At 40.8% G+C, this 25,965-nt stretch overlaps 1 protein-coding gene across 27 annotated transcripts in view; it reads right to left on the bottom strand.

Annotated features, from left to right (window-relative positions):
* Positions 1–25,965, bottom strand: part of LOC138195467 (neurexin-1a) — a 245,336-nt gene that overhangs the window by 11,266 nt on the left and 208,105 nt on the right. For 17 of the 27 annotated variants that reach the window (XM_069144917.1, XM_069144903.1, XM_069144909.1 and 14 more), the window contains 2 exons: positions 25,263–25,582; positions 4,512–4,599 (listed from right to left, as the gene is read on the bottom strand). In XM_069144917.1, the coding sequence (XP_069001018.1) occupies positions 4,512–4,599; positions 25,263–25,582 (408 nt within the window). The remainder of the gene's footprint in view (positions 1–4,511; positions 4,600–25,262; positions 25,583–25,965) is intronic. The other 10 variants (XM_069144919.1, XM_069144920.1, XM_069144931.1 and 7 more) reach the window with 1 other exon arrangement.

Here is a 25,965-nt window from a genome sequence, read left to right as displayed (position 1 = left end):
CATTAGGGTTGTTCTTACACAGATTAAACAAAATAGATATGCGTTAATTAGCTTTAGTGGTGCTGCTAGATGTATTTTATTGCCACTGGATAGCCAAGCCTTGAAGCCTCAGGTCTGGTATTTTGGGTGTCAGCATGACTTTTAGGAACCAGAAGTGACCATATTTGGACAAGCTAGGAGGGGAACCCAATGGCACTATGCCCGACCACCTATACTGGAAACCTAACTGCACCCCTGACATGTAAATCAAATCAGACCCCCCCCCCCCCCCCCCCCACCAACATAACTCTCTTTGAGGCCTAATATCAAATCAATTTTGAAATTATTTTCAAAAGTACCACTAGAACACTGATCAGAATGACAGAATTTAGCTAATGACACCATAATGACCTTTGGTGAAAATATCTTTGACTTTGTATTTAATGAGATAAGCTGACTCTTTTTAAATCGGGGTCAGCCCCTAGTGGCCCTACGTAGTATTGCACATGAGCAACTTTCACATTTACTTCATTTCACTTTTCAGAACCGGAGACTATGTACATTTTTGTATATGGTCTATGTTTCAGCCTTTAAGGTAAGCTAATTTGCTTATTGTAGTGCCATCATATTTACCAGGCAGACATGCAAGAAAGTTAATAAACAAATATACCAGAATGGGGAATTATTGATTTAACCGAATGAATAACGAATAAACAGTTGAGTGGAATTATTTTATTATTATTATTATTTATTTGATATTTTAAGTTATTGTGGAATTATTATTAAAAAAAAAAAATCACACAGTATAGTAATATATTTGAACCCAAGGCTCAGCACTCAATTTTACTGAAAAAAAAAGATCACATATCAAAAGCTATGTAACAAACACAACATATATTTTAAATTAGCATATATCCACAACTGTTTTTTAACTTTTGTTTTTAATTCCATCCTACCAGTGACACAAGTAAAAGGTGTAAGATTCAATCAGATTTAGTGACTAGAATTTAACTAATCTGCACAACGACGGAGAACTCCCTCAGAGGAGAAAAAACTAAATAACGAGGAACAAAGGCAGTTGCAGGACGTAACCATGCAACCTTGGTCGTGTGTCACCGTGCAGCAGCTGCCCTCCATCAACGGCCTGCATGACGCCAATGAAATGAAGCAGGCAGGTAAGCGACATCCGTTCCATCTGACCCCATGCAGCTCAGCAACTGCCTCTTCCATTAACTTTCCCCATGAAAACTGAGGTTAGTACTGGGAAATCAGTGCCAGCTGTGATCTCGACAGACTGTTCACCAGGCTATTTTCACACAACTAGGCCTACATTTTCTCCAGATGATTGGCCAACACTTCTCCCTGGCCTTTAAATTTCTTGCAGGAAACATGCAAGACTCGTTTAAGAGAAATGTCAGAATTCATGCAGTATGTATTTAACAACAGAACTGCCCTTAGAGGCATGTTAGGTCATTATGCAGAATATTTGCATAAAGCTTCTGTTACTTTTCTGTCTAAGGAGGCGCAGTGAGATCACATGGACGCTAAAAACCCTCGGCACTCTAGTTTTGCAGAACAAATTCTACAACAAGGATCACAGAGATAGGTGCATAATGTGCACGTAATCGTAGTTGCAGTGATATTCAGCTGTCAGAGCCTGGCTGCCCGGTACATGCACCCTCTCCTGAACCATCCTCCTATTAGAGATCAGGTGTGTAGCAGCATCATGGGCCTGTGTATTCCTCTGTGGTTTTCTGAACCGGGGGGTGGGGGGATTCAATTTGCTGCAGTATGATCTAATCTGAGTCCTGCCGGGTGATAAGCTCTGCTAGCACCGCTGGCTTTCCATGGTTTCCGGAAGTATAAGAGTAATAAAGCTTGGCAATAAGTAAGTTTACCTGAGTCATGTCACACAGTGGCTGTCTGATAGTGATTGCTGTGGGACAAGACTCCAGTGAGATACAGGGTGATCTAGGTGACCATATATAGCTCACATAATGGTCTGTTTCGAAGCTCACCTCTTGAGATCACTTATGCACCAACAGTATCCTGTTGTATACGTACAGGTGCTGTGCGGCCTGAGCCGAAGGTTGATAGTTAGAGAGAGCGATATCAAAGGGCTGTGCGTGTTGCCTCTGCCTTTGAGCAGCAGCAGACAGAACTGGCTGTCAGGGTATTGCATGAAAAATTATATATTATTGGTGTCATTAAAAGGAGTTGGCTGAACAGTAACATGAGAAAGTAGTACTTTATCAGCGACAGTGTATCCAGTTCTTTATGCGCAGCAGCCCTGTCTGAGATATGACGAGTGCTTGGCAGAGCGTGTGAATCGTTCTGAATGTAGATATTAATCAGGATACGGTGTTAGACAGCTGCCACCCTGGGAGCCCGCAGCTCTGGTGTCAAATCCCCTTCAGTGATCACAGAAGGAGAGGGATACTCTGCACTGGGAGTGTGCGTCCCTGAGCATCACACAGTTCGCGACTGATGTTTTGGCAGATGCCCTTGTCAAAAAATATCATAATGCAAGCTGCTAGTGTGAATCATTATGCAGCCCAATCTCCTGTGTATGGTCTTTGTCAGGGGTAGCAGATGTACATTGGAAGTACCTATTGTGATGGTGCCCAATGGGAGTATCACTGTGATGTGCAGTATGAGAGTTATAGGGAAAGAGTAAGTGTGGCAAAAGCTAATCCTGCCAGAGGAAGGCCAGAGGAGCAGGAAGAGAGACAGACTAGAAAGTTGATAGTCTTTGCTGTGTGGCAGACATTAATTTAGTGGAGGTTTTATGACCACATACTGATCGATAGCGCATTTAGATGGAGTGGGGGGCCTTGAGTCTGGACTTAATTGTTCTCCGTGCTTTTCATCACTTTAGAATGCATTTGAAAATCCTTCTATTCATAGGCAGGCGCTAGAGTTAGGCTTAATTGCCCTCCATGTGTGACAAGGTAAGAGATTAAAAACTTGGGCGGCAATGCAGGGAACAAACAGATTTACAATCCCAATTTGTCAGAGCAAAGTCTGGGAAGCAGTATTTTCAAGTTTCAACCACGTTGGGGATAACAAAAAGTGGTTTGTTCATCAGAGCTCTTGAAGACACAGTGAGAGGCATAGATCAAAATACGTTGGTTTGTTTTAGGAAGAGAAACCCCCGATATGTGCCTCAATCATAAACTCCAAGGGATGTTATGTGCAGCTTTTGTGAACAATGTAACATGAGAAACAACAGGATGAACTCCCACTGGCCACTGTTGAATATAATTAACAACAGTGGGGACCCTCTATCCACCTGTAAAAACCAGCCTCCACACATTCCTCTCTGGGTTTACCCCGATTTGATATCATGTGTTGGACTCATATGGGTCCGATAATTACAACTGTGTCTATCAGTGAACTCCCTTGCTTGCGCATGAACAAAATGCCATGAGCTGATGAAGACAAATAGGGGAACAATTAAAACAAAGGAATAAGAGCTGCTTGGACGCATACAAAACAACTTTACGCAGCGTGGAGTTTTTAGTTATGTGTGCCTATTTTCAGAGAGAGTATTGTTCAGAAAAAAATATGTGTTGGCTGAGTTCAATTTTGATGGGTGGAAGCCAGGGGCCAAAATTAAGCTTATCAATCAGTAAAAAAAACAGAACAGGAGGCTAATAGTATGAAATCCATCAGTCTGGCTATGAAACCAACAAGTTAGGTGTTACTGGTGGGTGGATTTGACTTCCTTTGTACAGGTCAGATTTGCTGGCTGTAGCTTCGTATGTAGCAGGTTGATATGAAATATAACTTTGCAGGAAAGTAAATAACAGAATTCCCCAATATGTTGAACTGTTGCTTTAACCTACTGCAGTTAAAAAGTTAGCCTGGCTGACCTTCCAAGTTCATATTTTTCAACCTAGTATAATGTGACGGTATGTAATACACCTATATGTACACTAGAGGGTAACGTGTCAGTGAGACGTTTTGCCTCGTCTAGGCGGAAAAAGTAAGGTGCCGTAGTTGTAGGTGGCAAAAAAACACATGGTTAAGTTAAGGAGAAAACCATGGGTTTAGTGAGGATAAGTAACTTCACACGTTACTGAATGTACGTATCACAAGTTAAATCCATGATGCTGACTTTTAATTCTCACTGACTTGAACACTGATCTCCCAGGTGAAAATCCTGTGTTTGTTCCATCCAACCACCTCCAGTGTCCTCCCTGTATGGACATGATCTTTCTTTGTACTTCAACACATGACCTCTTTCTCCATTCCTGGCGAAACTAATATCAACAAAGTTTTACTGCATCGAAAGTTTACACTCCTGCATATTGAAATGTAAGAACTACTAAAAACAGGCAGACAGGAACTTCCCCAGTCTGACTCGAACAACTCTGTCTCTGAAAAGTGTTCAAGCTTGAACTAAAACCACAATCAGCTCATTTAAACACTGTGGTAGCCCGGAGTGTCATGGTGGGGGTGGACTATGACACACAGAGACACACTGACACACCCAGAGAGAAGTAGAATAAAAAAAAGAGATGACTAACCTAACCCACCTGAGCTCGGCTCACAGGGATCAATGTCCTCATCATCGCTCGGACACTCGGCTGATGCTACCAGCAAGTCGTCGGTTGTCTGAAAAGAGAGAAGCAGACAGTGGAGTGGTGAGGGCATGGAACACTTAGCTGCATCAACGGGGTAAGATGACTCCCACTCAAAACGACCAATAGTGGTGTTTCCAGAGGCTTAGGTTAAGGAGAGCGGGGCAGATGAGATGTGAATCCAGACAGCTACACTGTTTGGCTGCTGGATTCATCTGTCAACACACAGCCTGGCACTGCAGCAGCTACTGCACTGCTTTCCAAGCAATGCCATCCTCACAGAAATGAGATCTGATTATTGAGGAACAGCAGAGGCTGAAGTTCACAGCACACTTGTCAACTCACATGCTCAATTTGTGTTGCAGTGTGTGGCTCCACATGGCCCTTCAAGGGGATTGTTAAGAGCCATCACATGGCATCTCTGACATTCAGAGGACAAGCAGGCATGAAAGCTTCAAAAAAGAGATTGGAAAACAAAGGGCGGAGAAGCAGAGGTATAAATCAATATTTTTCTTCTTTTGTTCAATGTGATTCAGAAGCTATTTTACAAAAGAAGAATCCCAAATAAACCAAAATCACAGCATGCACACTGGTGCTTCATTATTCTGCTGCCACATCTGCTCTAATACCAAATCCATTTCAAACTGCTTTCAAAGTGTTTCCTCATCTGCCAAAAACGATAAATTTTCCTGCCTTGGAAGATGGGAAAGGGCAAACAAAAGAGTAGAAAAAAGTACACTGTAAAACATTACACTGCAATGTTCTTTTATCGTCCCGCTCCAGGCCATTTGATCAGCTCTGCATTAAAGGTCATTTCATTTAGGAATGGCAGCCTCTTCAGGGCCTGGTTAGATTCTTGATTTCTCGCTCTATATATTTAACCTTGCACCTTATCCTTTTTGGAGTAATAATTTTAAACCATCAAACGCATGATTTACAATCCTCAATGCACTTCGCTTTTTTCGTACTTTTCATTTACCACAATATAAATAAATAAAAACAGGCGATGAATGCGTCAGGTCCCAAAAATTAAGATGGACTTTGACCATTATTGAATTTGTGCTCTGATGTTTGACTGCGCATCAAAATATATCGGCAAGTTAGATTAGTATTGACTCATCTTGAGGAAATTAAAGGTGATGTCATTTTGCTCAACATCCATTTGGCTGCACATAATGTGATTTTATTGTGACTGTAACATCATTTTGACATTCTGAACATGGACCAACATCATCTTTACATAATAGACCTGGAAATGATAGATCAAACCCATTAAGACAGTTGTGGCGGCGGGCTGTTTTTTTTTTTTTTTGGTGCATCTGTGCCGGGTGGAGGCCTGGGGAAGCCGTCCAAATGTAAATTTAATTTGCTGTGCATGAGGCTGATATACAGTGTCGGCCATCCAGATGGCAAAACCGCCGGATCCTGGAGTGCCACATCCATCACTTCAGCCTTGTGATTTGTTTTTCCTGGCGGGAGATCTTGACACTCTGCACTCACTGGCAGAGGTACGGGAATCAAGGAATCAATACTGCCTCTCTCTTCTTCCCACCTCACCACTCTGCTTCTCGTTCTCCCTCTACCTCTCACATCCTCTTCTACTCTCTCTCTCCCTTCACCTCTGTCCTTCAGATTTATTTGCAAGCGGAGAAGAGGAAGCAATGTGGTGTGGGTGTAGTAGCTGTAGGTTAACTCCCCATAGAATAACCTAGGCGGAGGTGTATGCCCGTTCATATTCATATGTTTCTGTCTCATCATTCAGGTCAGAGAGTTTCATCATGAGGCCTCAAATTCCATCACCACAGTCAAATCCAAGAATACACATGGATATTTGTTTATCTCTATAATTTTATAATTAAGGTGCAGACAGTAAATCCACTTTTTTAAGGCTTGAACAACTACATTCATTCATACCTTTGTTTTGCTTGTAAAGGATGGAAAAACATGGACATGTCAAGTGAAAATATGTCATATTGTTTCCTGATTGAGGCTTGAAATAACTGACAACCCCATAAACTAACGTCGTGCTCATTTCCCCCACCAAGGACAACCTGGAGGACGTTCAAGACACCTTTAAGTCCACTTCTTTTGTCTTATCAAAATATAAACCTAGTGCTATACTTTTAAATGAATTGAATTGTGTGTGTGAGGTGGATGTAAGCCTTCGAATCAACACTAAAATGTATTCACATGTTACTGGGCATCAGTCTGCCGTCCGGGATTAGTGTGTAGGTCAACATTTTGATGTGGCCATGACCTGGTTGAAATCCAATAACATTACCAATTCATGGTGTCCTCCTCCAATGCTTGGCTTCTTTTTTCACTCGTGACAATTCAATGTGGGCTATGTGAGGGGCTTACCATACAATTTAGCCATAGTGATGAAAACTGACAGGTAGCCTTGCTGAGATGCAGGAAAAGGACACTGACATCTTAGGAGACATTTTTTCAGGTCCTAAATAAAACTGGACATTCATGTGACGATTTTAACATCGCAGTGATTTAGAATTTAAAACAAAGGTGTTTTCAACTAAATGTTTTCTTCTAAAGTTTTCCCCAAAAAACTGTATGCTTTGGGGAGGGTTCATTAGCTCAGGGGAGTCAGGTTTACTCATGCGAACAGCATCATGCCCACAGGAAAGATGCCCCAATAGATGAGCATATAAACAAGGTGTACCTGTAGTTCCTTTTATGAGGGTACTTCTAAAATGCTAAAAGCAAAGGCTTGGGGCTTGCAAAGCATCATTAATCTAGCGGTAAAGTGCTGAAGCCATGGTGAACCTACAGCACAGCTCATTTATCTGCCTTTGCTCAGAGTAGCAGAGAGCACACTCCTATGAGATGTAGAAAGAAAACCTGGAGAGACAGCTAGGAGTATGAAATGCACAAAAAGGGGAGGAAAATATAAATACTGTAGAGAGAAATGTACTTGTCGTGTAGGAAAATGTTGATACTTTATAAGTACAGTGCCATTGCCAATACTTTTGGTGCTGCAGGAGTTTTATATACAAAAACAAACAAATCTTTGTAAACCTTTTGGAGAAGTAAAGCTATCGACTGACCTTGGCTCGTGCACCGATTGAACCATCAAAGAGCATGTGCACCAGGAAATTCCAACCTGACTCAGCCAAAGGCACCCTGGTGCTTTCTTTAGCACTGTCATGCTGCCTTGCGATCTCGGAGGATTGATACTAGTCCTCCTTAATGAGATGTCCAGGCCGAACCGTGCTCTGCATGTGCTCGCTAAGGCTTAGTCAGCAGTCTCATTTCGCCGGACCCCTGGTTATCTACAACCTAACAAACACTTATCTGTTCCCCAGTAACATCCAGCCACACCGCAGTGTCTGCTGCCACTCTCTAATAGCTACTATATGAAGTAGGTGGTTTTACGATGATGCACTACATTTGTACACTTCTCCCTTGAATGCACGTTTTCCCCTCTTAATCCTGGCTTGGGAGAGAGGGGGAGGTGGTGGTGGTGGTGGTGGTGGAGGGGGAGGGCTGCTCTTCAGGGAGGATGTGGTGTGCTGCTGCCCTGATGCTCGAGAGCAAGAGACACCTTCCCTGTGATAACCTGTCGGCATGTCTCTATGGAGAGCCGTGGGTTTTCACATTGTTTTCTCTGGTCTAATTTGATGAATGCTCTCTGGCACACAACATGTCTCTTTGGAGACGAGCTGAAAGTCAGGAGGACACTGAAGGCATCTGAAGGGTTTATCCGAAGCATGCCTCTGCTGTCCTGGTAATGTATTCCACTGAGGGTGCTTGCTGTTTTCTTTTGCCTTTCTGGTTTTCTTTTTTCTTTACCGAGTAAGCCCTCTTTTTTTTTTTTTCTTTTTTTTCCCAATATAAGCTCTTATTTTGGAAAGCTCTCTCTTTTGCTATACTGCTGATCAGTGACAATAATATTTTTCTTTTACCAAGTGTCCATAATCTGTTTCTCATTAAGACGTGGTGTAAATCCAAATATTTTTTCAGAAAGCCAAAAAAGCTGTGCAATCATCAGCCAGGGAATTTGGGGTTGATTGAAAAATCACAGAGAAAATGTCTTTGCTGCACACGATCATCTCACGTAGAGACTTGCTATTTGATAAACTGCATGCAAATCTGCAGAATTTGTCTCATAACTTGTCTTTGTTTGATCACATCTCTTCCTTCATGCTCATATATCATACAATCCATTAGATGTAAGCGTCCTACTGAATAACTGTTCCCCACGGGCTGCCACTATCTTCAGCCGAGACCAAGGAAGTCTCTCCACCCGACACAGCGTCGTCCTATCTTTTAGGTATAATAAGATCTGTCATCTTGTCTTTAATAATGACCTTTGATTCTGATCCCATCTTTTATTCCAACAGAGCAGGTTTTAGTATTAATCAATACATGAACATGGAGTTTCACAATGTGAAATGTGCATGACAGCCATGGAGTATATTGGTTGAAATATCAAGAATGGTATTATCTAACCAGCAATTAATATATCTGAAAGTACCAAGGGTATATAATGCTCTGAACATCAATTGGAAACTTTTTTTTTTTTTTTTTTTTTTAGTAGATAGCTTAGATTTATTTTTAGAAGCTTAAAATTATTTACTAATTTATTTACTTTTTAAACATTTTACCACAAGGACTGAATAAATAGGGAATATATTAAGGTTTTATAAACATAATTAGCCTTTATAACTTTGTGTTAGACCATTTAGACCAGGGGCGGGCTACAGGGATTAATATCAGACTCGTCTGAAATATTTTGAACTGCAACAAAATTGGTCATACTGTACTCATTCAAATTTTTATTTCAGTCATAATAATCCAGGATAAATCATACCAAGGGCACACACAAGACTCTATTTGAAGTCAATAGCATTTCTAAAAACTGTATTGATGTCTTGTTTATAACTGCCAGCAAAAAAAAAAAAAAAAAAAAAAAAGCAGAGGAATCAGTATTCTCTATATGTCCCTGCTCAGAATGGGTGTCATTATTTCTCATGCTGGCACTGAGTTGCACTGATAGTGGCCTGCTAGGGTCCATATCTGACCAGAGATGCAGTGTGAAAAGACTAATTGGGAGGAGTTTGTTGTCCTAAGCTTCAGTCTTGCAGCAACACATCATTAGTGAGCCAGTGAGAGGGGGAGAGGGAGGCGGTGGGACAGCACATAGAAAGGGCTCATAGTTAGACACGGGATGAAGAATGCCTCCGTGTTCCTACACCGATGTCTACAAACTAAAGGCTCTGTTATACAAAACTACCGTCTATAACAATGAACCCGTGGCTAGTGCTCTTTATGATCCAGGCACAAACTCTCTATTTACCCATGGCAGCTATCACACTGCAGCAGCAGTGCTTATCAGAACGCCTGATGACATCCAAGTATCTAACTTAGCACCCTGGAACTAGGTCGATGTTGATGAATAATTTAGTCCCAGATGCTCAATAGATTCCAACTGAATAATGAAGGCGTGTGGGCCTCTCAGACTGAATTCAGCTCAGTGTATTACCTGGCCTTCACCCACACTCTTCCTCCTGCTGGCCTGCCAAGCTGTCAGCATCATGGACTCACACAGATACAGACAAGGCTGCAAGACAATGGAGCAGCATTATCACTATCGACAAACGCTGATGGATTTACATACATAGTATATACAGCAAACTTATGTCAACATAACTTTGCTGTACATGTTGATTATCTGGGCTCTGTCTCTTGAGCAGTTAGTTCAGAAGAGCTCTGACGCAGGGCTTCATGGTGACACAACAAATTGCCGCTGCCACTCAGAGCAGAGTAGTGAACAATCGGGAACAACCAGCTGGGTAAAAATGGAGCTATTCTCTGTTGTATCCTCACTGAAGAGGATTTACATTGGATTCCTACATTTTTCAGCAAATGGCTCAACAAAGCCTGAAAAAACAGGCACTACCGAAAACATCAGTCAGTAAATAAGCCAAAAGTATATGCATGAGGGCAATAAACAAGACAGAGTGCGTCATTCTTGTTCCCAGGAAACAAACGCTTTCTCAAACTGAAATGCTGTACACTGCAACAGGAGTGTTTCATCTGTATAACTGCACTGTACAGTATATCTGCTCATATACAAAATAATACCAAAGTCTTCCATTAAAAAAAAAAAAAAAGTTTGCAATTAACAGCCGATTAAGAAACACATTAGTCACCTAAACATCACACACTTTGACCTGTTTGACAGTTAATATACTGTGGCCTTATCACTAAATGGAAAAGAAATCCAAAAAGCAAATTACGAAAAAGATATATACCAAAAAAACGTATTCTCTAAACAACAATTCTGACTTTTCTGACTCCAAAAACTTCAATTTAAGGAACATAAAATCACTAGGTCACATCATTTTGAGTGTTCAAAGATGTCAGTAATTACTGGAAGCATTAGGTTATGCATTATATTATTCTGAGTGTGAGCGATCCACTGAGTACTTTCTGTAGGTAGTGTGATCTTCAGAGTAGAGAATTCATGCAAAACCATACTGACATTTGTCAAAGGCAATTCACTCTGAATAATTGCTATGTTGCTTCTTTGTGTTTTTTCACTGTTTGTGTACGCCATAAAGTAAAACTGGCCATAGTGGACAGCTGTTTTCTCTTGTTCAGTCAGGAGACACCGTCCCTTATGGGGGAAAGGCTTTGCTTTATTTAAAATGAAGCAGCTGTTGGTGCAACTGGACCTCGGGCTGAGTATCAGAGTGTCATTAAAAAAAGAATGGTCGGCGGCTCTCCATCTCCTCCCCTGGTACCCACATGTTCCTGTCTTGCCATACATCTTCCTCAAGGCTTAAAGTCGCTGCACCCCAGACGGTCTAACAAGGTGCTGGGAGGCAGCGTCTCTCACACACACACACACACACACACACACACACACACACACACACACACACACACACACACACACACACACACACACACACACACACACACACACACACACACACACGCGCGCGCGCGGTACACTCACGGTACACTCACAGCATGCAGTGTGGACAAACAAACAGGGAGAGTTTCACAAAGAGACGCACACATTCACCAATTAGAACCGAAATGAACTATGAGCAGAGATTTTTAATACATAATTTATGCCTGATCATTTCTATTGGATTCGACCGGTCCATAAAACAGTTGTGCGAATGCCTGTAAAAGAGCACTGGATTCCATTATCACCGAGGTGTGTAAAGGTTGGTGGTAATGTAACAGTGTGAAATTAGGAAATTCGAGTGAATGGATAGATTCAGCTTCCAATAAAACAATAGGATTTGGGAATGAGTAAGCAGTGACAGGTCAATTGTTAATTTGGTGCAGAGACAGAGAAAAGCTTCTGCAGTGCAAAATTAAATTTAAGAGGGTAAGGGGCTAATGCAGCAGTGTAAAGGGTTGGCGAATGTAGATGTGAGGTAATTACAGAGCTGCTTTAAAATGTACACATGCCTATGCCCTCGTTAAACATCCTCCCTCTCGGGGACCGGAGAACACTGGTGTGTGTGAGGAATCATTTTAATGTGGCGGCTTCAAGGCACTGCTTTGTAGATGTTCTTCAAGTCCCCCTCAGTACCCCTTGTTGGGCTGATTTTCCAGGAACAGTCATCCGCGTGGCCTTAATGCAAATTCAAAGACTCAGCGCAGCGTGTGATACGGTTCCGCCACCAAAGTAACCAGGGAAAGTTGTCTGGGTGCGAGGGAGGATACGCAGAGTCCATTTCCCAGTCAGCGTCTGCGTCACACTATCACCATGTCAGTCACTGACTCAGAGCGAACCATGTGTTACTGGTGCCCAACTCATCCCTGCAGACAACTTCAGACATTTTGCGCGACATATGATAAAACCGTTGATATTTTGATTTCTAATCAAGCATGGTGCTTACTATTTATTACTCGGGATGTATAAATAATGTGCACACAATATGGCTGAGTGCCTGCAGTCACCTCACAGTGCAGACAGAGTGCATATTGAGCGGCTGCCATGTAGTATACAGCTTCTAGCCGATTACACAGGAGAAGGCTGGATGCCTTCTGTTAGCTACATGCTCTAAATGATAAAATCTTAATATGATATTCATAAGACACTATCTGCTTCCATCTACCTCCTACGCTCCCCCTCATGTTCTCTCATTTCTTGTCTCTCTTGCCTATGCATAAACACTGCTCCATAGAAGTATATTACATGGTTGACTTTGTCCCTCCCCTCCTTATCCTCGCTTTCACACTGTCAGCATTGAAGCATTTTCCCCTCTGGATGTCCGATATTTTTGTTATCTGAAATCGAATCTGGAGCTCGCCATGTCTGTAGCTCGCTTGGTAGTAATCTGGCCTGAGAGCAGAGAACTGCCCAGGAGGAATATCATACATTAAGGATAAGCTGGGGAAGAAGGGAGGCATAACAATTACCAGGGAATGGCTTGTAACTACGGTGCTTTCCATCTAAATGCTAACATACAAAGACTTGTCATTTTGGGGAAATTGTTGGTTCAAAACAGACTGTATAGTTCTTTTTCATCTTCCTTTCCCTCAAAATCTAAAAATAGATGACAAATCTAAGCTTGCCGCTGTGTGTGTTTTGAGAAAGAGCGTGCAGGATAGGAAGAGATATGCAGCTTGGCCACAAATCACTGTCTCCCTGACTTTACCTGCGTCTTGACACGCAGTCCCAGTCCCTCATGAGGTGACAGGAACAAATTTGTCATCCTAATATAGATGCCATCATTTCTGAGATGAATGTACTCAGGCCTAATTCCCATGTGTAACGTTTGCAAAAACATGACATGAGGAAAGAGGAAGAGCAGCTTTGCCCTACAACAGCAGACCAGGTCGCCTGTCGCTCCTACAGAGCGTCATCATAATCAGATTCCTGTCCTCCAGGTCGGGATTTGTCATTCGCAAAGAGCCGAGTGTGAATGTTACAAAGTAATGAACAATGCTCTCAGTAGACTGGAAACAAAAAAATACAGAACACAAAATCAGTGTGGGAATAGAGAAAAAAAAAATCTAAATAATGGAAAGTCCAAATTGGGCACTATTTATGGAGTCTCTCAAGTGAAATTGATTTTCATCACTAATCCATCCCTGTGGCAGTGTTGTAATGCCAGAGTTCAGGACTGCAGTTCATGACTAGATTTGTTCTTAATCAATAATACATTCTTTTTGTATTCCTGATTTTTCATTAGACTTGTCATTTAGCTAGGACTTCCAAAGAAGTTCTTGAATTTGTATTTCATTTAATTTAGATTTAGTCAGGTTTACGGTATAGGTGGGCGTCAATATTAGGATGAACCGGGGATACGACAAGACAAGACAAGACATCGCCGCGATGGCCAAAATGTCAGACTGGAGGCCTAAAACCAGAAGTTTACAGACCAGTTGGTAACATCACAGTCTACACAGTGTTGCTACTTGGTCTCCACACTGCAAACTCACAGTGATGATTAAACTCCAGGTAGACACTACACCTGGCACAGAAATACTCTAGCACATAACCTCTTACGAAACCAAATACTGTTCTTCGTTCTTACCTTTTGTGTTTTTGTGCTGATTAAACAAACAGAGATAAAATATTTACTCTAATTTATTTATACCATCTATGTCATGCCAAACTAACTGGTTGCTGGATCTGGCTTTCTATTTGTGGTACAGATATGAGTCGGTTTATCAGACTCTCTGCAAGAGAGCAAACAAGTGTACTTCCCAAAACCATTCCTTTAAATATATTTACTCCTTTCCCAGAGCCATTTCTCCATTACTCTCCCTCTAATGCCCACTTGTCTGACAAACAAACAGCCTTTATTTTCTGGCATGCAGATGCTTTGATTTCATTTGTGTACCACCTGATTTGTTTTATCTTAAATTAATCTGGTAATGACGTTACTTCCTATTATCTTCCCATCCATCCCTAAATGTGTCTTTTCAGTACGTGATCTGGTGTCAAGATGGCTGCTCCTGAACAGAGCCAGGCATCTTGATACGTTTACATTATGATGTTAATCTATGGCTCTCAGTAGCTATAGGCTCAATTAGCACACTGGTTTGAAACTCTAGATACCTGTTGCTAAATTTTGCACTTTGTGTATTAGTTTCCCACAACCTGGAGAATAAATTATGGGCTTTAACGGAGGATAGAAGAAGATTGTGATTCCTGTTTTGGTGAGAATTAAAATGTCAAATTTGATTCGCACTGTTTGTAGAATTCATTAACAAAGGAGCTTTCGGATGAATAAACTAGTTTTTGCTTCACACTGACTATTAGCTGTTGAGGAAACCAGTTTTTATATGGAGCGAGCTCAGCACAGCTCAATGAGCAATTGGTGCAGAGCTCATGTTCATGAATGTAATGTATGATGCAGAGTCTTACAGGCGCAGGCAACACACTGTAGGACGAAGTGTATCATATGTTTAACAGTTGGCCTCCGACTGCATTCTTTTTCCACAAATCAAAACAGCAAATGTCCTGAGAGACAACAATATGGCCCATAAAACATGCTGTAAAGCTGTCGGTGTCAGTATATCCTCCACGCACCAACCAACAACAACAAAAAATTCACACTGCGTAGGTTTCATTCTTGTCATCCAAACAGACTTAGTGGGACAATCTGTAGTCCTTAGTAATGCTGGCAGTAGTGTGAAACCTGCAAAAGCAAAGATGCTTCTTTGTTGTCTATTTTAATAATGGCAGTTACTGTGATAAATTTGGCTGCAACAATTTCAAGAACACTTTAAACCATGCAGGCACAAAATAAAGTAGCAAAGAAAGACACGGCGTCCCGCTGTCTCAGCTGGCTAATGTGCTGATCATCTACCTGCTGCAGATGAGCCGGTCTCTGCTGTCAACCATCAGAAAATGCTGGCATTCATCAAATCAAGTGAACAATGTCGCTACACGCTGGCATGTATGTGTTCACCCCTGCCAAGGTGGACTGGATCAGTGTGTCACATGGACTCTACGTGTACAACACAATGTTGAAGGGCAGTTTCCATAATGGCCCCTGGTGAGGCTCAGATGATGGATATGGTCTGTTGCTGGGAGTGAGCGCCGCAGGCCCGGGGCCATTTTAGGTCTATGGCGTTACCTCCTTTGCCATCTGTCAGCACTGGGTGGGCATAATCCATGACTGGGTCTGGGGGCAACACACTCCAGGACCACTGAAAACAACACACACCTCACTTTGGGGACAAGGTGGGGAGGTCAGACAAATGCCTCAGAGGAGAGCTGTCCATCTATCCTGCAGTCAACCTGCCTCTGCTCTCTAGAAATGATTGCTGTTGTTACAAATATGGCTATTGAATTATCCACTGTGGCTTCTCGGTTTCTTCAGGTGGTGATACCAGGTTTTTTCACTGGGAAAAAAAAGATTATAAATATAATAAACCTAGAAAAATCAATAGTGCACCTGTCAGTGAAGTGAGAGGTTTTGATACTTATTGCATTTTTTTTTTTTTTTTTTTTTTTCCTCACGCTTACAGTACTCAGTAACATGATGGTCAATTCCATACATCTGCATTGCAGGGGAAATCTTATCCCAAGGATGTTTTCTTTCTCTGAATAATTGAAGGCACCACAACCTTACAGGGCACTGACACTCAGACTAAACACTGCAGTATGTTTGGAAGTCCGTGAGACAGTCAGGTTTAACGTCTCAAATGAAATAAGACTCATCCAACATGACTGAACCCTTGCTGCTAAACCTCTTTCCCTTTTAATGTGAAGCATTGTGTGTTTCCTTCGTAACCTCTCAGTTTGCCGTGCATGTCTGATTTTTAAATTGGTGGGCACACAGTTAGAATTGAAGGAAAACAGCATGGCTGGTTTTCATTTCACAATGAGATCTGCCTCCAGATGAGTTGAAAGAAACAGTTCCACTTGGTCACCAACGTGACGAGCTATTCCTGACTAAATGTATGAAAAGGAGACTAAATAGAAAAAGAAATGTACAATCATTTCACAAATCAGTAATTTCCTATTTATCTCTACCCAATTCAGCAATATCAAATGACAAAACAGGCTCTGATTGTATTCTGTGAGGACTCAACAAGTTCAGTTAAACTTTTAACTAATAGAATGTGGGCTATATCTAATAGATTGTGTGTGATGGAGTATGAATGCAATCAAAATATTTCTCTTTGATCTCTACGGATCACAGGGTTGTAAAAGGACGAGGAAGATTAAGAATGGATTGATATCAGAAAGTCTCTAATAGTTTGAACTGTATCTAAACTGTGATCTCTTTTATTCATGACAATTTAATTCTAGAAGGATGCAATTCCACCTGTGTATCATTCCTTCATCTCTTGTAAATAAGCCTGGCCGACTCTGCATGCGAGTGTGAGTTCAATAGTGGCCAAACTGCAACATCCTTGCTTGAAACTGTACCATGCTGCCTCATCTCTCCTCTGATTTCTGTATTTCCAATAAAGACATGAAAGGAAAGCAATCTTAAAAAAAAAAAAAAAAAATCATGAAATTTAGCAGACAATGGTGTTTAGTCATGAGTACATGTCTGTCACCAGCACAAACACAGTTGAGTACAACTCCTGATGCAATAAAATGAACAAATACTGTAAAACTCTGCTTTATATTCAGCAATACAAAGAGCAGGAACATTACCTTTAAGTGCTCCCCATTCACAATACAGTATGCAGTACACTGCGCTAAATGCTTGTACTTTTTTTTTTTTTCCATTACTTGAAGATAAAGGTGCCTATTTGGGTAATTTCATATACAGCCTGTCAATCAAAAGCAAACATACTGTACTTTTGTGAGCAGTCTCTTGCTTAGTAACTTGTTAAAATTTGAATTGAAGAAAACTGATGACTGTCTCGATGACTGTCTCAGTTAAAGGAGACAGACACGATATAAGGAAATAAAATGGCGGATTGTGAAACAGGTTAGGCAACTGACAGATTGATTATGCCTTTTATCCCACAGAAAGCTAGCAATCTGTAATTTAAAGTGCAGTCATCACAGGCTCTGTTTTTTTCCCCCCACCATACTGTCATTTAGAGACATTTCCTGAACCTAAATTTGGACACTACTCGGGGAGATGATACTTTTAAATTACAGGTGCACAAATACAACAGCTGGATTGTAACACAAATATCGCAGGATGTGTGTTTAGGCAAGCACTTCAATGGAGTTTGTTTCAATTTATAAGACCACTGATTTCCAAACTGAGGCTCCTACTGGTGGTACTCTTGCTGATGCTAACAACTGCACTTCAACTGGCCCAAATTCAATTAACTTTCATTTCATTTCATTTTATTACACACAAAAGTTTCTATATACACACTTAACATTACATTGATGTAAAATTGAGTTGTTAATCATTTAAATATTTTAGAAAAAAAAGTTGCCTGGGCTTAGCCACATAGGGTGACGTAATGTGCAACATGATGTTATTCGCAGGATGCAATGTTGCAGTGGTACTTGGGAGATCTGGTTTGGTAAAAGTTTGGGATCCTCTGGTATATACTCATCTGATAACTCCGTAGTAAGGGGCACGTAGTGTTGGTATTTTCAAAAGTATGAGTGAGCAGCGAGGCAGTGACCAAACTCTACACCACTACATTTATTTTCTACTGAAAAGAAAATAGCTCAGAAACGATTGTGCCACCTCTGTCTTCTGATTCAGAAAGTGTGTGGAACTACAATAAATTCTGGTTATGGGAAGCTTCTTTCTGGTTCTGTTATGTTGGTGAAAAAAGAGCTACAAGAGAACTGCAACACAAGTGGACCTGAACAAAAATATTATTTCAGCAACTGTTGCAAGATAAGACTGATCATTGTTAAAAATTGCTTTCCATAGCTGTTTATTGGACAGCTATGGGAGTTAAAATTCACTACCAACAGGTAGGAACTAAAATATGAAGATATGGAATTTGTCTTTTGATGAGAGTTTTCAGATATTTTGACTTGCTGACATTAAAATCTATGGTAAAGATCAGAGGGGCAATGTCACAATGTATCAGTGAACATTCATGCATCTCAAACAAAATGAAGACTGAATCAGCCTTAAGCTCGAGGCTGTGTATAATTCAATGGTGTACAATTAAAGAAGCAGCACTCATACCCGAGATAAGACACAGGTCTGAATCCTGATGCATGCAGGATTAGTATTAAATCTCTCGGCTGCGAGGATTTATTGTAGCCTCAATTTGTAAAGCAATAATCCCTACCAGTATCAGGACTATCACAACAATGTCTTAAGGTAGTACCAAAGACAACGAAGAGACACAGTGCATGGATGATTGTAAAACGAGAAAAGCTGCAGACTGAGCAGTTATTGGGTAGTAAGTGGCAGACGATTTTTCACCATGAGATTATTGTGACACTAAGTTTATTACAGTGTGCTTGTGAGAGTCAGCGAGGGAGACTAGAAAGCACCAAGACACTGCACCGAAGGTATAGCAGTGCAGCATGTCAAATCTTCGATTATCCCTGTGAATTACAGAGAGGTCAGGCTTCTGCCCCGTGTCTCGGAGTCCAAGACAAACAGAGCCACTACAAGCCAGTTCAACTGGAACTGAACCATGTGCTGTGATTGCAAATGAAATGGCCCACACAATGTGTTTTAAATGTTCCTCACTTCCCCTGAATGGCCATTACACCCACCTCACTCAGGGTTAATTCAGAAATAGTGGGGGCGATCGGCTATTTGGTGGCAATGATGTGACACAGTGGCCATTTATTCTCCCTAGGAACAGGCTGTAATCGGTATTTCCTGATTTTTCACCAGCAACAAACTATAAAATGGAAATTGTACTATGAAAAGAAGATGATGAAAGAAACATTGCAAGCATGAAAAGTCAGATGAGGTCAAATATTACTGTTATGTGTAAGCGAGGGTTTCTTATATTTGATTTTCAAGGTCTCTAGAGCAGAAATTCTAATAACTTTAGTGATGCTGTGTGTCCTCCTTCAGTGCCACCATGGGAACAAATAGTGACTTCTTCAGGGAAACACTTTAACATCTACTGGAGAGACTGGGACAGAATTTCATGGCATTGACATTCATGGTGCCAGACGATCTGCGATCACTTTACGTTTCCTCCACAGAAAATGGGGTTTAAAAAAAATTCCCTTCGGCCCACTGTGATAGTGTGTCAGCTAGGTTTGAAGAGCCCAAACCTGATGAGTCACTGCAGTAACTAATTCAGTTACAAAATAAATAACGGGCAATTAATGTGGAGTGTCAAAACGAAGAAAAAATAAAATAGCTATTAACATTAGCTGAACTAAAACTTGATTCTTAATTGCGTGACTCCAAATTGAATATTAACATAGAAGACACATACACATTAGTGTTCTCCATCCTAATATGTTCCCAAAACAAGGGCTTAGTTGTGTAACATTCCTGTTTAGAGCCTACTGCAACAATTCCTGCAGCAGTCTGTCCTTGTGTCTCTCCATGCTGCTGGGGCCAACAACACCAACTTTAGAGGCTGTTCCTGCAGACAGCACTGCGTAATGGTGGATGGTAGCCTCACACTGGGAACACTTGTGAGATTGATATACTGTATGTGTGCTGGCCAGGGTTGATAATACAGAGCAGCGCAGGTAAGGATCTATCACTGTCAAAAGCTCTCAATAGCTCTTCTAGATAGCAGAAACTTGTCTTTTTTTTTTTTTTTTTTTTTTCTGCTAGGAGGGTAACAGCTACATAGGATGCTATCTCTTATCCTTCAGTGGTTTTTGATTAAGCATCATCTGGTATTAAATACTATCTCTCTGCAGCTTGAAGATTTCCTTCATTTAGTTCACCAGCCCTTCAAAAACATTACAATCGTATCCCAAATTTACACGTTTACAGCAGCTGTTTTCAAGTGTTACCAAAAATGATGAGAAAGTACTATGTCAGCAGCGTTCCCACTTTTTGTATTTTTAAATTCAGCAAGTTAACAAATTAAACAGATTCAAATGTTTTGTTAAGGACCATGGAGACAGCTACTGTATGTCACCACTACACTGCCAGTGCCCAAATGCTGGCAGCTATTGCTGCCATTAGACCTGTGTTGGCAGCTTGGGCTCCAAATTGTCACCAGCAGACACTTTACTCTGTGTCTCAAACTTGTCTCCAATTAACACAGCTTAACTTTTTAAGAGCAATGAGGGGAATAACTTTCTAAATATCTGTAACAATAAACAAATGAGGCTGAGGTAGGAAAAGTCCAAATCACAGAAGAGAAGTGAACAGCCTTTCTTGGTGTGTATATGTGTGCAGTAGCTGGTCCATTGTTTGTGGATGCATACACAAGAGCATTATGGTTTAATTGGATGTGACCAGCCACTGCTGCAGGGAGCAGACACTTCATTAAGACATGACAGTCAAGCCCGTACAATAAGCTACCTCCCCCGCACAGGAAGCTCGCAGCAGAAAAAGCCACTACAGAGAATAGTTGACACCCAAGTTTAGAATCTCTTAGTCAGTAAAACCTCAAGATACGATCAAAATAAAGGTAACATCAAGGCTAAGTCTCACTGTTATTCACTGCCTCTGTTACTGGAGTGGGTTTTAATGCCTGGAATTGAATCAATCCAATTATCCCTTAAGCAAATGTAACATTTAAATCACAATTAAAATAGCTATTCTGACTCATCAACTTATTTTTTCCCATGGTGCATTTCTTTCCTGATTACGCCAGTGTGCTCTAAGATGATAATATTCTTGTTAATAAAGCATGAGTGGACACCCACTGGCTTGAAGAGAAATACATTAATGTAATGTTACCCATAAGCCAAGGCTCATGGTATTCAATAACACTCTAACCCCAGTCGAGCATTTAGAGAACTTTTTGATAGGGCACCTGATGAGGCAGACCCTTCAAAATCATTATTCCAATCATGATTAGCAAGGACTTTACCCTTGGAGAGAAGTGGCCAATGCAAGCAGACACACACTAAATGTGCAGAGCTAGTGTTTGCACAATGTGTGCAAAGCAATGCAGGGATGTTGGTAACATATGATACTTGTCTTTTATTGAAGATACAAAAGGTTATGTGTGTTGATAAGCGAGCTGATTACTCAGATGAGTAAATCTCGCTCTGCTTCATTTTCTTTTCTTTCATTACTGCTAACAGCCGTTTACTGAAATAAAAACGTCAATTTCCAGGCTCTTCTCTTGTGGCTTTCTGTGCTTTTTGAGAGTTTTTCAAATCAAAACTTCAAATTTTTTCTCTTTATGCAATACATAAAACATATCCTTCATGACTCAACATGAAATCAGCAGTGTACACATTCATCTGATCAAATGTAGTTTGGAGAGTCTCGCTAGCCCCTCAGACTGCATGAAATCACATTTGACCATCAGTTGATGGGCCACTCTGTATTAGTTAAGCAAGACCTACTTATTCACGCTCCAATCTGATGAAAAAGATTTGTTCATATCCCTCTTTTATTAATGCCCAACCCACACATTTAGCCTCAATTACATCATATTATGAAGTGAAGCTGTTGTAACTGGGGGCTTAAAGTGCTGTAACTGCACTTAAAAATGCATGTGTGTTGAGTCATCCTTTCTCATTGTTAGACAGGTCTGTAAAGGGTCTCAGATCAGTTTTTCTCATTATTTTTGGATGTAACTGCCCTCTCTGACAGTCTGGTCGACATTTTCCAGAGCACCATTTTCACTGAGCTTCAATAGTTACGGTAGAGCCTGATATTGCCGCTGCCCGTATTATTCATTTTATTTCCACCAGGGCCAGCCATTACTAAAAATGTATGTGTCCTAGTAATGTAAGGCTTTTAGGATACAAAAAACCTTCAGTGAAATGTATTTGCCATCAGAGGGGAGAGGGAACAGCTGGACAATGATTAAAATGCTGACTATCCACGAGAGAGGACAGTGAATGCACCATCTCTTTTTACTGAGACTAGACATGATGTCTTTCGGAGTGCAGCGTCCTGCGACAGTAACGTCCTACCGCAGGAGCTCATCATGGGAAGGTCGTCGAGTTGAATCAACTGAACACACTGACATCTCCCAATGTGCACGTTTTTGCATGCCTCATTCATCTCCTCCACCTACATCACCCAGCAACTCTTTAATCCCATGACCTTTTTTTTTTTTTACTGTTTGAATACATTAGAGAAAACCTAAAACAACGCAATTAGCCTCGACTATTCTCCTTTTCTTCAAGCCTTTATATGCCACTTTAAAGGTGAGCCTTCAACATAATGTGACAGTAAAATACCTCTGCAAATTTATTCAGCCAAAAAAGGCATCACATCTAATGCACCTAAAACCTTACTGTGTACTTCAAAAACAAGAAGTAGGCCGTCAGCTCCCTGGAACACCACAGGTCTGCATACACTGCATACATCAGAAACAATAACTGTAAGCATGATTGCTACAAGGTCAATTGATATTGATTAAAACATTCGAGCAGAATCTGATTACCATAATGGCATAAGGTCAAATACATAATATATACAGATGCACTGCACATAATGTCAGTAATACCCTACATTTCTAAAATTGTCATGGTCATTTACATCACTTTATTCCTCTCCAGATGAAAAGGCCTGAAAAAAGACGGGCATCCATCTTATCAAGTGTGTTCCTTTCTGCCAATCTCTTGGTTCCTTGGTGGCAATTTACAACACTGCGTGGAGCTGGGATATAATTACAGTCTATTGTCTGATATTTCACCTGCATTATATGCTCTTGCAATGGTTCAGAAACCATGCTGAGTTTGAGAGAAAGCCATTCCGCTGGATCAATATTTATGATTGTATTATTTGTCAGCATCTGCAGACCCTTACACAAACTGCCGCGATGGTCGGGAGAGAGTGAGGGGACAGCCGGCACCATGGGGTCTTTACAGCTGCTAAGTTAGGAGCAAATTATATGTAGGAGTTTGTCATTTCATAACATGAGCTGTGGGTTGAGCAGTCTGCTAAACTGAAAGAAAAACTTGACATTTTCTCTTTTCTTTGAATATAATGATCTTTTGAAGTTAAAAAGCTCTACATGAAAGCTTAAATCTGGCTTCGTAGATGTGTCAACATTCAAGGATTTTTTTCATACCTTCATTTTAGATGACAGCACCAATAGGTCTAAATGGGTTTAAAGAAGATTGTTTATGGACAGTTAAACCAATCTGCAGCAGCATTACACCACGAAGAGTGATTTCTCTAAAATCCTTAAAATGGACATGTATGTATTAACTGTTTTCTAAGTGAAACTGTAAAGACAGAAAGCTTACACAATCTGTCAAAAAGGAATAAAAAAATTAAATAATTTCAATTGTGTGTATGTTTTTCAGTGTGAAGTTAAACCCACCCCCTCCTTGAGATGCTATAATCTTCCTTTACCCAATCCGATTACTCTAAAATGAGTCAAATCCAAAATTATTTTAAACTATATTTGTAAAAGCTGATTAAGCCCTGATTAAAGGGTCATTTCAGTCTTCGACTCTGCTTAATTTAAGATACTATGTATGTTTTCCCTGCAGCTAATTTACAAAATATTTGAAATTCTGACACACATTTTAACTTCCCATGTGTGCTCCCTATGTGGAACTATAATGTGTGCAGCATTTTCATGGTTTTACACAATTACATCTCACTCACTTTGTCTAATGTCTAACTTCAGGGTTTCATGTAGTGTAAAATGCTCATTAAAAAAAAAAAAAAAAAAAAAAAAAGGTTCAGTCAGAGTTAATTAAGTTAAGCTATCACAGAGCAGCTTTGGCTCCAGAACAATTAAAGCACATGTTTCTTTGCTATCAGACACGTCTCTTTTTAATTGTTTGTACAGCCTGAACATTTCCTGCGGGTGCGCCATGATGCTTCTAGTTTAGTTTTGTACCAACAACATATGAAGGCTATATTGTGACTGCTCTCTGTTTCTGTCTGTGCTGTGGGGGGAAAAACAGCCACAGTCCACTGAAACTATTCTTCTTAGTGACCTAAATGAGTCAATAGCATCTTCTGTTAGGAGCGCAGATATTCCTAGATCATTTGTTCAAGCTAATTTCCGCAGCTATGATTCCAGTGAACAAAAGCACAGGTTCTGAAATTCAAAAAAATGCAAATAAAAACCAAGACACAAATACTATTCTAAATGGTAGTCTTTTTCACTGAAAACTCAGGGCTGCTGATGTATTGTAGGAGATTTAATAGAAAAAGTATTCTGTTCTTGGCAAGAATAGTGTGAATGCCAATTCATTGGAAAGGCCACACATTTTGTGTTGCATTGTTTAGGCACACATTGTGACATTTGAGAAGTAATATGCTCCTGCAGATGCTGCACCAGTCATGCAGGACAGATAAAAATGATGGAGGACCTCTATGATGGTTATCGCTCTAACACACACACACACACACACACACACACACACACACACACACACACACACACACACACACACACCTCATGGTGCCATATCTGATTGCAAACGGGAGAAACGCTCCACGGTGCTGCCTGCGGTGCGGCTCCCAATTGTGGGACAAAGGACTGATTTCCCTTCAGTTTTTAAGGCCGGAGGACTCAAAGAGAAGAAAGACGTCACATAACAAAGCAAGGCATGTATTCTGCATATAAAAATATAACGAATAAATGTATTAGATTAATCCAGGATGTGCTTAACTTCATGCTGTGCCTTGCAAGCATTAAAATACGGATCAAGTCAAGACAATAATGACATGAATAAAAGTCTCTTTCACCAGAATGATTTAAAGATGATTTTACCTGCTGAGGCTCTCGTGGTGTCGTCTGCTTGACTCTCCTGCTGGACGCTGTGGTGGTGGTGATCTCCATGATGGATGTGGACGTCTCTGAACGATTGGCCGTGGTGCTCGACTGCGGCGTGATGGAGGAGGGCGACTCCCCCACAAGCCGCACACTGCCCTGGATTTTTATATTGGGATCCCCCTCGGCGGCCATGTTGAACACCTTCAAGCCATTATAGTAGAGGCCAGAGAGCTGGCCCTGAAAGGATTTAGTCCGATCTCGCTCCCAGCCTCCAATCTGTATAGTGGTTTGGCTGTTGAAGATTGTAAGCTGTCGCCCTGCGGAAAAACAACGTTACATATATACAAGAATTTTGAAGTGAGGACTCGGACACTTTTAGTGAACAGGAAATAAAAGGACAGAGAGACTGATTATTTGCCCAGTGGCTAATGAGACCAATAAATTACGGGTTGTAGAGGCAAACCCAGGTAATTTATTGCAGTTATAATGATGAGATGCTTATGAAAAGAAAAGCACACAAAATAAAAACAGAGGAATTAGAAAATCAATGCAGCTTTGCTAAAAGGGCAGACTAATTTAAAATAGCAAGAAAAAAGATGAAGAAGTAGAATTGTTATGAGAATGCATTAGATTTAAGTACACTTGAAAATATAACATAATCTTGAAACTACGCTAAATAAACAATTTGTTTGCAGGAAAT

This window comes from Embiotoca jacksoni, unplaced genomic scaffold (genome assembly GCF_022577435.1).
Source record: "Embiotoca jacksoni isolate LCO1_2020_lvr unplaced genomic scaffold, fEmbJac1.0.p SCAF_12, whole genome shotgun sequence".
Taxonomy (NCBI): domain Eukaryota; kingdom Metazoa; phylum Chordata; class Actinopteri; family Embiotocidae; genus Embiotoca; species Embiotoca jacksoni.
The sequence above is the reverse complement of the archived record's forward strand: the minus strand, read 5'-3'. Positions and strand labels throughout refer to the sequence as shown.